Raw genomic sequence first — 12,654 nt, forward strand, 5'->3', positions numbered from 1 at the left:
CCTTAATTACTCTATCTGTTACTTTTGAGAGTATTAAAGCAGGGTATGATGGGATGTCTCATCAAGATAAGCAAGTTGGTTGATGTGGTGAGAGTGCAAGAAAGGTCAAAAATCACAACATAGTAAGGATAGTAATGGTCAAGTTGTAAGAACAGAGAAGCATGCCTTAACAGATGCCTAAGCTTATAAGAAATAATAGTAGTAAAGAGCCTATACTAATACAGGCAGCTCTAATAAGAAACAGTAGCAAGCTTCATGAATAAGAGATCTTCATATTCTCTAACTAATAACCAAACTAATAATAAATAACAAGTGAGTAGTAAGATGCAAAGGTGCATGAAGATGTTGAGTAAGATGCAAGAGCTATGAGTGGTTTATATAGCTTAGAGATAGTAGCTGGAGGGGGTTTTGCATCTTGGACCAGAACAATCTTTATCCTAATATAATACCAGAATTCCCACTATATTTTCTTCTGGCTTTCAATATTGGTGTTCTCTGACAACAAGCAATATATGAAACAAAACAAAGGCAATTTAGTAAAGAAAATAAGAGAATAAGAAATAGTAACAATCTGGTAAAAAAAGAGATAGGAAATAAGAATAAAGAGAGTGATAGCAGCAATTTCTAATAGTAATTATCATGATCCTCTTCTTTCATCAAGTTCTTGGAAGAAGGAGAAGACTGAACTGATGCTGGATCAATATTGTTATGCATGCAATGCCAATAGAATTTCTTATCAAAAGCTTTCTTTTCAATTTGGTATGTCTTGACAATGACATTCAAGGCACTTTGTGTGGCCTTTAGATGCCAGTTATTAATGAAGTCCTGAGCCTTCTTCTCTTCTGGTCCAAAGAGGGTATTGAGCTTCTCAATCATTATAGAGTTGTTTCACCTAATTTGGCCTACCAAGGTATCTAATATAGCTTCTAAGTCTTGCAATTGAATAGCAGTAGGGAATCAATATGGAACTGATGTGTAATAGTTTGAATGACTGGAGAATGATGATAGTCCTGAAACTAGATCTCTATATGTGGTGGAGAGCTGTGATCAGATACCAGCTTTATTGACTTCAAGATGTTCATAGTTCTTCTGAATTGCCACATACCAGGGAAGCATAGTATGCTGGATCTTTTTGCATGGACTGTGAGCTTCATGAGGCAGCAGAGGGCTTGTAATTCAGATATTACCAGATTTGCAAATGATATTGATTCATCTAATATCAAATTTTCTTTTGTTGTCTTTGATATACATTGTATTCTTAATGCAGTAAACATAGTCATCAGTGGATAAGCCTTATTCTTTGACTAGTTCTCATCAATTCTCTAGATGATTATGCATTTCTGACAAGATTTCTGTGCAGTTGCTGGACTTTTCTGCAGTTAAAGTCAAGAATTCTTGTATCATGTTAACACCTCTTTCAGTAGTAATAGTGTCTGGAACATTGACATTAATATAGTGAAATCTTGTTTTATTTCCTGGCTTTGCATACTTGATGTAATATGAATAAGAGATTAATTTTCAAGTGTGGTTGGGTCTTATCAGCATGTATTAAAGATAGTATGCAGGATTCTGGTGTATAAGTTGTTGGCTGATACTGTGATACATTGTTCTCAGCCATCTGTAATTGTTGTGACCTTCTATTATTTGTTGGTAATGGTAGTACATGTCATATTCATTATTGACCTGAGTGAGTACTGTAGTGATGGTGTCTTGTAACTTATTGTTCCACCAGTGCATTAGCTGGAGAATAATGACAGATCCAGTAGTTTTCCATTTCTTTTGAAGATTGCTGCTGGTGAACTTGTTAACTTCAGTAATCTTCATGTATTGGTTGAAGTTGAATGTTTTCATGTTTGTGACCAGAGAGATAATTGACTAATGTTTGAATTTGTAAATGCTTAAAGCATCTTCAGCTCTAGCTGGTCTATTTGCTAAATGGAACCAGAGGTAGATGTTGTTATTGATCTTGACTGAGCTAATGTTATAATAATTTCTATGAATGTGAGCCAAATGGTTGAGAAGCTCCTTTCTATTAAGTATGTAAGTTTGCAACCTGAGTTTTGAAGCTATTAGTTTTTTATGATTATAGTATAGGTAGATATCAGCTTTCTTATTGCTAAATACCTTTTTTAATTGCTCCAGAATGTGAATAAGCTCCAATTCTGAATGCATTTTAGTACTCTTTATTTTTTGCAGGAGTTGCTGTTTAAATTCATGACAATGGCAAGTACCAGAGTGTACTGCCATGACAGATTCTTTGCACTTGTGTTGAGATATCTCTTCATTACTTTCAGAAGAAATAATAAACTTGTTATTGTTGTCTAAGTCTTGAAGAATTTGGTGTGCTGATATGGCTGTAATTCTTTCACTGTAGTGCTTTGGAGCTTCTGATTGGCTGGATGGATTGGCCAGTGTGCTGGTGAATTCAAATGATAGCTGTGATGGGTCAGTCTCAAATCTATTTGATCTAATCAACATTGTGCTATATATAGAGGCTTCTGACATGTTGCAGCTATGTGGTATAGACATTTCACTCATTGGAATGTCTCTTGATGATCTTGGAGACTGTGATTCTTCTAGTAGATCTTGGAGACTGCTTGCAGTGGAAGAACTTCTAGTGATATTCTGAATTGAATGTTGGGAGCTAGATGACTGTGAAAGAGTCAACAGCTGTAGAAGACTGTAGTTGCTAATAATAAGATCTTGCTGGTGTAGAGCATCTCTTGAAGAAAGTTTGCATATGTAATCAACTTCTTTATTAGCTGTAGTATAATTGTCTGGCAATATAGCTAAGCTCTGGTGATATCTAGCTTCTGTAGCATCTAGTCTTCAGAGCACTGTACTGTTAATATTATTGGTAAACTTATCCCAATTCTTGTAGATATTTAGAGTATAGTGAAGCTTTTATACTGCCCACAAGCTCTTCACTTTTGATCATATGACATTAATTCTCTTAATATCTCATGTAGTGACAAGCCTATTCTTGATCTTTTACATATTAATGTGATGTTATTTGACATCCAGGGTAATCTTTTGAGCATCATGGAAATTGGCTTTGAAATTAGTGTATATAATATATTGCCAAGCTCTAGATCTTTTAACATATTAATAGAAATGAGCCACTAAGTTAGTAATCATGTCAGTCACTTGCATTAGTGTATTTATTAGCTCAATCTGTAGGCTGTAGCAATAGTATGGAGCTTGATTATTGATATATTCTATAGCTGCTATTAGATTATTGAAGAAATGGCCATTCAGATTGACTTCATTATCTCTGGTAATAACCAGGCCTTGGTTTTCAGGTGCAGGATCTAGAGGAGGCAAGTTGCTTTGTCCAGCTATTTTGAAGAATATCAGTAATCTACAAAGAATTGTGAATGTCAGAATAATAAAGTAGAAGCCAAGAAGAAGTGTGAAAAATGTTAAATCTGCAAAAAGAATCAAGCTTGAATATAAAAAACAGTAAAGCTTTAGAAAAGAAAAATCAGTCTTTAAATATCTCTCAAAAAATCTAGAAAAAGTGAAGGCTTCTGCAAATAACAAAGAAAGAGAAACTTTCTGAATAAGCAAGCAAAAACTTCACTCTGCAGACAAATAAAAGAAACTTTCCAAAAGAGCAAGCAAAAACTTTACTTTTGCAAACAAAACATAACAAATTAAACATCTTGTGGAGGTATAACAACAGTAAAGCTCCAGTCATCTGATATAATAGTTAATAATCATGTTTGCTTCATTTTTTCTTGATTATTTTCATTTTCACTCTGATCTTGGTCATCATCCCTTCTATTCAAGGAGCTAACATCTGAGAAACTACTAAAGAGAATATTAGGCTGGCTTCTGGTGGCATATCTTTAAGAAACATTCTTCATCTCTTTATCTGAATCTGCTGAACTATTACTGAACTGCTTTATTCCAGATCTTATAAGATACTTCTTTAATCTGCTTCCTGCAATAGATTCTTTGATTTCAGTGCTGTCTAACTCTTCAAGATGATAGGAATCTAGTTCTTGATTAATGGACTTAATTCTATAGAGTTCTAGTCATTGAAAGTGCAGAATGTTGTTTCTAGACATATTTTGTTCTTCTTTGATATTGTAAAGTAAGACAAGATCTCTGGATTGAAGAGAATTAATCTAAATATTATAGATATCATTAAAGTATTTCTTATTCTTAGTGTGCATTTGAAGCTGATAATGTGCTGCTTTCAGAACATTCTCATCTTGTTATTCAATTTGGCATGCACACATCAGAAGACAGTCTTCAGTCATTTGAATGTTTTGTCATGGAATTGTTTGTTAAGTGGGAATCTTGAGTTCAACTGGAAGAACTGTCTCCTGGCCTATTAGTAATCTATAAGAGAAGACACCAGTACTAGCCTTAGTTGTCATTTGATCTATCATCAGAATTGCAGGAAGATATTTAATTTAATCTCTTCCAGTATTATTAGTGGCTTTAGCTAATCTATTAGTTAAAGACTTATGACCAACTTTCATCATATCATTTGCAGGAGAATTATAGAGCAAAATAACAATATATTTGAAGTTGAATTTCTTCAGTAAGATCTTCACAACATTCTTATTCTCTGGTTCTCCATCCATAACAAATTTGGCAGGCAAGCCCTATTGACAGATGATATTTTCATAAAGAAATTTGGCCACAGCTTCAGCTGTTACCTTCTTTAATGCTCTAGCTTTCACTCATTCAGTAAAGTTGCATCTTGCAATAACCAAATAATTTTGTTTTTGACAGAAAGGCATATGTTTGATATCTATTCCAACTTTCTCTTAACAGATAGAAGTTCAGGTAAGATGAAGCTCTTCACTTAATCTTTGTAAATCTCTTTGTTAACATTGAGAACAGTGCTTCACATAAGCAGACATGTCTTTATACATTTCTGATCACCAGTATTGAGCTTGTAAAATAAAGTATGTTCTCTCTCACTCTTTATGATTAAATTTGTCATGCATCATGTGTAAAATTTGTTTGCATTGTTCTTTATTATTTACAATACATCTTAGAGATACATCAGATCCTGCTCATCTAAATAGTTGATCAGCCTCCACTACATATTTAATTACTTTCTTTCAGAATCTCATGTACTCTTTTTCTTCCATGTCCAATGATTTTGATAGAGTGGTTAGGTATTGTGCAATTTTCTCCAATTCTTCTGAATATGTAGAGTCCAGTATCCTAAGGTCTTTACTATTGAGAGCTAAGCCAGCTAAAACTCTTATAGAATTTATAAAGGCAAACAGATCTTTGTCTTCTTCAGATTCAGATTGTTCTTCAGTATCTAGTTCTTGGTGAGACAGTCTGTCAGCAGCTGTGTGTTTTGTTTCAGGAACATGTTTAACAGTAAAGTTAAAGAGATATATTCAAGCTATTCAATTAGTAATCAAAGCTCCTGGAACATCTGTAGCAGTTCTATTAAGTGGGGTAACAAGAGTTTTTGCATTGATTTTCAAGATAAAGAGTACTCCATAGATATGATGTTAGAATTTCTTGAAGACTTTCAAAACAGCTTTGCATTCTTGTTTGCCAGCATCATATGTTTTCTCTGAATTATTCCATACTCCAGATTTGTATTGTGCAGAATGTTGAGTTTCTTGTTGCTTCTGAATAATGCATTCTTCCCATTCTAATTCACTGGCATTAACAGCCACAGTAATAAGCAAAGGATCTTGTCTATAATTGATTGGAAGAATGATAGAGAATGAACATAACTTTTCTTTCAAAAGTATAAAGATGTCATTTTGCTCTTTAGTTCATGATCATATAATGTTTTGTTGAAGCAGATAATGTAAAGGTTTGATTATCCAACTGTAATGCTCTATAAGTATTTGGAAATATCCAGCAAGCTCTAGAAATTCTTGTAATTCTGTAATGCTTATAGAAGTAGGCCAATTTGCAATTTTAGCCATCTTGGCTTTCTCAGGTTGTTGTCTGTCATAGTTGCAGATTCATCTATAAAGACTTGAGTAATCTCTGGAAAAACTTCTTGTATAATCTTCATTATCCTGTGTTAAGCTGGAGCTGGTGAATTTGTTGCCTCTTGGACTAAAGTTGTATGGTGAAAGAGCCTAATAGAAATTGCAATGGCTGTCATATTCCTGCTCTCTTTAACTAATGGAAAATTATTGTATTCAGAGAACAAGTTGTATAGGCTAGCCATAATAAGTCTGCTGAAGTCTTCAGTGTATTTGTCAACATTAGAAGAAATAAAAGCATTCTGAATAGTAACTTTATTGTATATATGTGCTGTGTTGACTAAATGACATTTTTCTTTCTGTTTCTTTGCAACCAGAAAATAGAGATTAGTATATGAACCATGGCAAGGCTTCAATGTTTTAGCTTCTAATCTGTCCTGAATGATTTTAATTAGCTTATCATGTAGAGCACAAGAAATTTAATAAGTCTTAGTCTGTCAAGCTTCATGAGACTCTGTCTTAATAATCTATAAAGGCAAGCATTCAGAATAAACATTATATAGATCTTTGAATGACCATGCCAATGCCCCTTCATATTTATAAAGAACTGATATGAAAAATTTCTTCTTCTGACTTGTTAGTTCAAAACCAATTTTGAGCTTCTCAATTCTCTTATTTATTAGCTGTTCTCCAACAGGAAAAGATGCAATTCTAGATCTAATATAGTTATCAAATTTACAATTAAATGTGATGTATTTCTTCTCAGAGTAATACTTATTCAAACAAACATCCATTTAATTATCTAGATCTTCTGGCTTGCTTCCATCAGATTTTCCAGATGTTAATAGTCTTATCTTATCAGCTTTCTGCTTATAAGCAGTGCACACTCTCCAGACTTCTGAAGAAGATAGTCTGATGTTCCAGCCACTATTGAAAATGTTAACTTGACACAATTTCTTTATGACAAAATTGTGATTTTTGTTTAGAGATGTGTAAATTAATCAAGCACTTTGTGGAATAGGTTTTCAAATTAAGCTGGAATTAATATTGTGTGTGTAATGTTTGCAGTGAGCTGTAATACTGTCCAGATTAGGAAGCAGAGAACAGAAAATCCAAACTTCTGATGCAAAATTATTCTTGTCCTCTGATTGATCCATTTGATTCACCAGTGTGCTGGTTAATTTAATTAGACTTAGTGTACTTTTGAATTCACCATTGCTGGAACTATGTTTCTCCTTATTACTGTAGTTACTAATGTTGGTACTGCTGCCAATGCTTCTGACTTTTTTATTCTTTTCAACCTCCTGATCTTCAACCTTCTCATTATTAATTCTTATACTTATTGTCTTTGTTGCATTTTCTTCATTCTTATCAGGTCTTGTATTCATAAGCATTTATCTGATTAAATACCTATTGAATTATTTAAATAATTGCTGTTTAATTTATTAGTTGCATATCTTATATTGCTTGAGTTTGGCTTAAAGTCTTCAAAAACTAGATAATGTGTTCATTCCTCATTATAAATTTCACAGTTTACTTCTCCATTATCTGAGGTATTGCATCCCTAACAGGCAGCAAATTGCAAAGATCTTCCAAGACTAAGTTGCTGATCCCCTCTCTTGAATATCAGAAAAGAGGTATAGGTAATAATATCTCTGATCTGAACAGGTACTTTGTCATAAAACATGTAAAAGAAGTGACTTCTCCTGTTTGAACAACCATGGTTACTTACAGCTTATTTTTCATCAGCAGATTCAACATGTCAGCATACTTTCAAGATAACAAATTGATTTCTGAACCAGTATTAATCAATATCATTAATTCTTGTTGATTTATAGTGACTGGCACATATAACAAACACATTCTATATGCTGTTTTAGATTTTAGTACCATGGGCTTCAATGTAAGTCAACCAGAATTGATCTTTAGCTCAGGCTGAACTGGTTCAGAGACTTCAATCTTTGTATAGCTTTTGCTAGTACTGTTATTCCAACCTGATTCAAAGGACACTCAATAAAGCTTCAGCAATACATCTATAAGCTTCTTGACTGACACTTCAACCTTCTCATTGAGAATTCAACCCATTAATTTATTGGCATTTGTTGAATTACAGATCTGAAAGAATAAACAATCTGTTGCAGAATATCTTGATCTTTATTTCTCTATAGTCTTGTTCTGAATTTCAGGCTTCTTCTGATTAATCAGTTCAATATCTTTCATGATATTATCATTAAGACTAGCTTGATTATTCCAGTAGATAATAAATTGTCCAGTATACTGAGTATGAGGTGTTGTAATTCTAGCTTTTTAACTATTCTTAGCTTTTCTAACAGTTTCAACATTGACTGATGTTCTTTCTTTCAGAGGTTCATATTTCTTATCTGAATCAGATTCTCTATCAGACATTAGATATGCAAGTTGTCCTGCTTGAATCTTCACACTGGTTGAATTTGCTAAAGATATCTCTTCTTGCTGATTGATCTTCTTTTTAAGGCTTGTCAACTTCAGAATCACTCATTCATTCTCTTTCATAGACTGTATAATATACATGTTTGATATTCCAGGTTTAGGAGTGACAACTTGATAGTTTTGACCAGAAGAATCCATGCATAAGTTTTCTTTGTCATTAATATGACAGAACCTGTTATTTGCATCAGATTGGTATTCATAACACTGAGATTGACAGTGTCCAGGTTTTCCACAGTAAAAGCATGAGGAACATATTGAAATTCCTCCAGTTTGAGCTTCTCAGCCACTAGAACAATAGCTTGTCATTGGTGAACTGTTTCAAGCCACATAAGGATTGACTAATTATGGTTGAGTGTTCTCTTGTACCATTGCAGAATTAGTAGTGTGAGGATTATACATGTGGATCAGCGTGACAATGAATCTATAGGAGGAATTGTACATGGAAAAGAGTACACAAGGTAAAAGGTCTGGTATTGGCAACTATGTATGACTTGTAGACAAGATTGCCACTGGCTCCCAACAAGAGGTTTGTGCAGTGGTGGTCTTTTATGTGTGCTCGCGAGCATGTGACTTAGTGCCTCACAAGAACACATGTACTCCCAACAGCTCATAAGCCCAGGCCCTGGGCTCTCACAGGTGTTGTTCATCTGTGTAAGGGGTTCACGGGCGAATTCTTACAAGTAGTCACATTTGTTGTATAATTTGGTATGGGTTTTGAAGGCCCTTCTCTCTACAGCATATAGCACTGATTGGAATTCCCTTGTATCTGATTTGACTGTACTCTCATGGCCAATGCCAAATTTGTAAACTTATTAATCATCTTTTCAATTGCAGCTTTAATATTGGTACTCTCAGAGCTCTTGGCTTTGGATTTCAATTCAGATTCTTCAGTCTTTGCAGAACTAGCTGTTTTCTTTGAAGCTTTAACTGTAGGGGATTAGTTAGCTAATTAATATTGCTCATCAAGCTTCTTCATTTTCTTCTGCTTCATTTCATCTTCTTTAAAGACCTTCTTATTCCCTTCATACTAGTTAATTAAATCCATGGTTACTTGAACAATCTTTTTAAAATCAATAGATGATATATCATCTGAAAGATTAAGCTTTACTTTGTCAATAATCTTATTTCAGAGCTTCTTGAGCAGCTCCTGAAGAAATCAAGATATCTTAGTGAATTCATCAAGTCTTTCATTGGCTTGTACTATACTGATGATAGTAGTGTATTCTCAAATATAGGCACAAATATTGCTATTCCAAGTACATGGTTTCTTTGTAATCACTTAAAGATAATTTCAATAGTGAATCTTGTAAGTAATGTACTGATCATGAAATTTATGAATAATCTCTTTAGAGAATACTTCCCAATTATCTTTCTTGTAGTCTTTTAAGGTCTTCATTTGTTCTTCAATTCATGTAACACAGTATCTAGCCAATCATTCAATAATATTCTTAAAGTTAATTACCCCATGATTCTTGCAGATTTGATAAAACCTTTCAATAAATAAGGTAGCATCTCTGCTGTCAAACCAAGGTGCATTTGCCATGCCAGAGGAAGGCATAAGAATGTGGGAGTGAACCATAATTCTCCTGTCCTCACCCTGTAACATAGTTATATATGATTCTGTAGTATCTTTAATCATAGTTAATTCTGATTCTGATTTCTTAATTTCTTGATCTTTGATCATGTCACACAGTATATTCTGTTGTTTCTCAATGATTCAATATCTTTCCAAAAAACCTATTTATCAGGCAAGCTTTAGATAAGAGCCATTCAAATCTAAGCTCTTTAACTTTATTTCTAAACAACAACCTGATTAGTACTGTATTTCTAGTTCATAAGATCTTACCTTGAAATAGTGTATTGCTTCATGTGTCTCAGAATTTATTTTTCTTTCTTGACAGCCACCAAATCACTGTATTATCATCTTCAGATCTCAGCTTGGTCACCAAATGAAGTAGAGTATGATGGAATGCCTCATTAAGATAGGCAAGTTGGTTGATGTGGTGAGAGCACAAGAAAGATGAAAAATCACAATATAGTAAGAATAGTAATGGTTGAGTTGTAAGAACAGAAAAGCATGCCTTAACAGATGCCTAAGTTTATAAGAAATAATAGTAGTAAAGAGCTCATACTAATACAGGCAGCTCTAATAAGAAACAGTAGCAAGCTTCATGAACAAGAGATCTTCATATTCTCTAACTAATAACTGAACTAATAATAAAGAACAAGTAAGTAGTAAGGTGCAAAGGTGCATGCAGATGTTAAGTGAGATGCAGGAGCTATAGATGGTTTATATAGCTCAGAGATAGTAGCTGGAGGGGGTTTTGCACTTCAGACCAGAACAATCTTTGTTCTAATATGGTACCAGAATCCCTACTACAGTATAAAAGAGTATTCTCTCTTTTTTGAGTTTCTGATTTTCTCTTGTCTTTCTTCTTAGTGAGTGTTCTTATAATTTTCTTTCATCATGTTAAATGCTTCTAATGTTTGCAAGAATAATCTTCTTTCTGTTATTGAGTGATTCAGATTTGTGATGCTTTCTTCCTGCTCTCAGTGCTCTTCACTGGATAAGACTTGCTTAAAATTAAGTCATTCTTCTCAGTATAGCAAGTATATTTGTGCTGGTTGCTGTTGTGTTCATAATAATGATTCTTCTGTTACTAATTAACAGAAATTATTTGAGACTCAGAACAAGCTCAAGTATACTGAGCAAGAAACTCTCTCTCATCTTCTTTATCTTTAAAAACAGAAAAAGCTGCTTCATAATCAGACTGACAAATTTCTTGAATTCAAGTCAAAGTCTGTAAAGAACTTGAAATGTCTTGAGAAGAAGAAGTAAAAAAGAGTAGTTAAGCAGACAGAGATTTAAAGTCTGCTTGCTTTATTAAGTGATCTTTCTTTCTTAGATTCTCTTCTGATTATCTCTGATTCATTTATTAATGCTTTGCTGGATGAGAGTGTTGTTAATAATATATTGCAATAATTATCTGAGCATTTCTGAGGTTTTCTGTTGGTTCTCAGATATTTTCTGAGATATTATACTCTTTTTATGTCACTAGATAGTGAAGTTTTCTACTGATCTTCTGATAATCTAGTATTTGTTTAATTTTATATTTCTGTTCTTTGTCAATCTCTGTAAGCATTTTTTAGCATGTAACAGTGCTTTCTCCAATAATGAGACATGAAATACTGAATGTATTTTCATCTTTTTGGGTAGTTGAAGTTTGTAGTTGACTTTTCTGATCTATCTTATGACTTTGTATGGTTCCAGTTTTTTGAAATCAAGTTTTTTACTAGATCTTTTGGTTTTTTAGAAATACTTTTTTTCTCTTTTTTCAAGATTGCTATCTTCTGGCATCTTTTATTGTAGTAGTGCTTCATTCTCTTGTTCAGAAATTCAATATCTAGTCTTATCTGATTCTGCAGTTCTTGTAGTTGTGTTGTTATAAGTTCTGCTTTTTGAGCTTTTTATTATGTAATTCTTGATTGTTTCTGTATTTCTGATTCTCTGCTGTAATTTATGTAGAATGGTATCATTTCTGTGGTGACATTCTTTACTCTGTTGTAAGTTAATTGTGCCATAGGCAGTAGTATAACTTAATTGTTCTGTTAATAGTTAACATACATTGGCAAATCTCTACCAGGCCCGGGGCTAGCTCCAGACATCTGGGTGGCCAGGGTGTCTGTGCTTATGTCACTTCCCTGAGCTCACCCTGAATGGGTACAGGACTCACTCTGGTACATATTTTTCTCTGTTATGGTTCTGGGCAACTTCTAATATAATGAGTGTCTTTGCTGCATCTGCTGTTAATTTAGCATGTTCTGTAAATGCTATTATTTTCAACAACTCTATTGTGTCTACTAGATCTGTTATTTCCATTGATCTGCACAAGCTGCTTTCTTTCACATTGGTGTTAATAACAGTAATAAAGATGTTATTGATATTTTTGTTCACTTTACTGATGGTGTTGCTTATATGATTACTGTTACAATTAACATAAGCAACACTATCACCAAATGTATTAATATCTCATTTTACACTGCTGCTACTAACACCAGAGGTGACAATAAATATGCTGCTCTTAACTTTACTGTAGAAAATAAATCTAGTGATGCAGCTAGGTAATTCACTACTACTGACATGAAAAACACAATTATACAGAACCTCATATACACTCTTTAATACTATTAATCTCATCATACAGTCTGACTATTTCATGCTATACAGCTAGATTAGCAAGCTTTACCCCATTAATTA

At 33.5% G+C, this 12,654-nt stretch overlaps 1 protein-coding gene across 1 annotated transcript; it reads right to left on the reverse strand.

Moving 5' to 3' along the window:
* Positions 1-1,875: 1,875 nt before the first annotated feature.
* On the reverse strand, positions 1,876-2,478 carry CIMG_13430 (uncharacterized protein; the record flags this gene model as incomplete). The annotated part of the gene is made up of 2 exons (XM_004446112.1): positions 1,876-2,066; positions 2,232-2,478. 2 exons carry the CDS (start codon positions 2,476-2,478, stop codon positions 1,876-1,878), a joined length of 438 nt encoding a protein of 145 aa, XP_004446169.1.
* Between the last annotated feature and the right edge of the window lie 10,176 nt (positions 2,479-12,654).

Source organism: Coccidioides immitis (assembly GCF_000149335.2).
Source record: "Coccidioides immitis RS genomic scaffold supercont3.4, whole genome shotgun sequence".
NCBI lineage: Eukaryota > Fungi > Ascomycota > Eurotiomycetes > Onygenales > Onygenaceae > Coccidioides > Coccidioides immitis.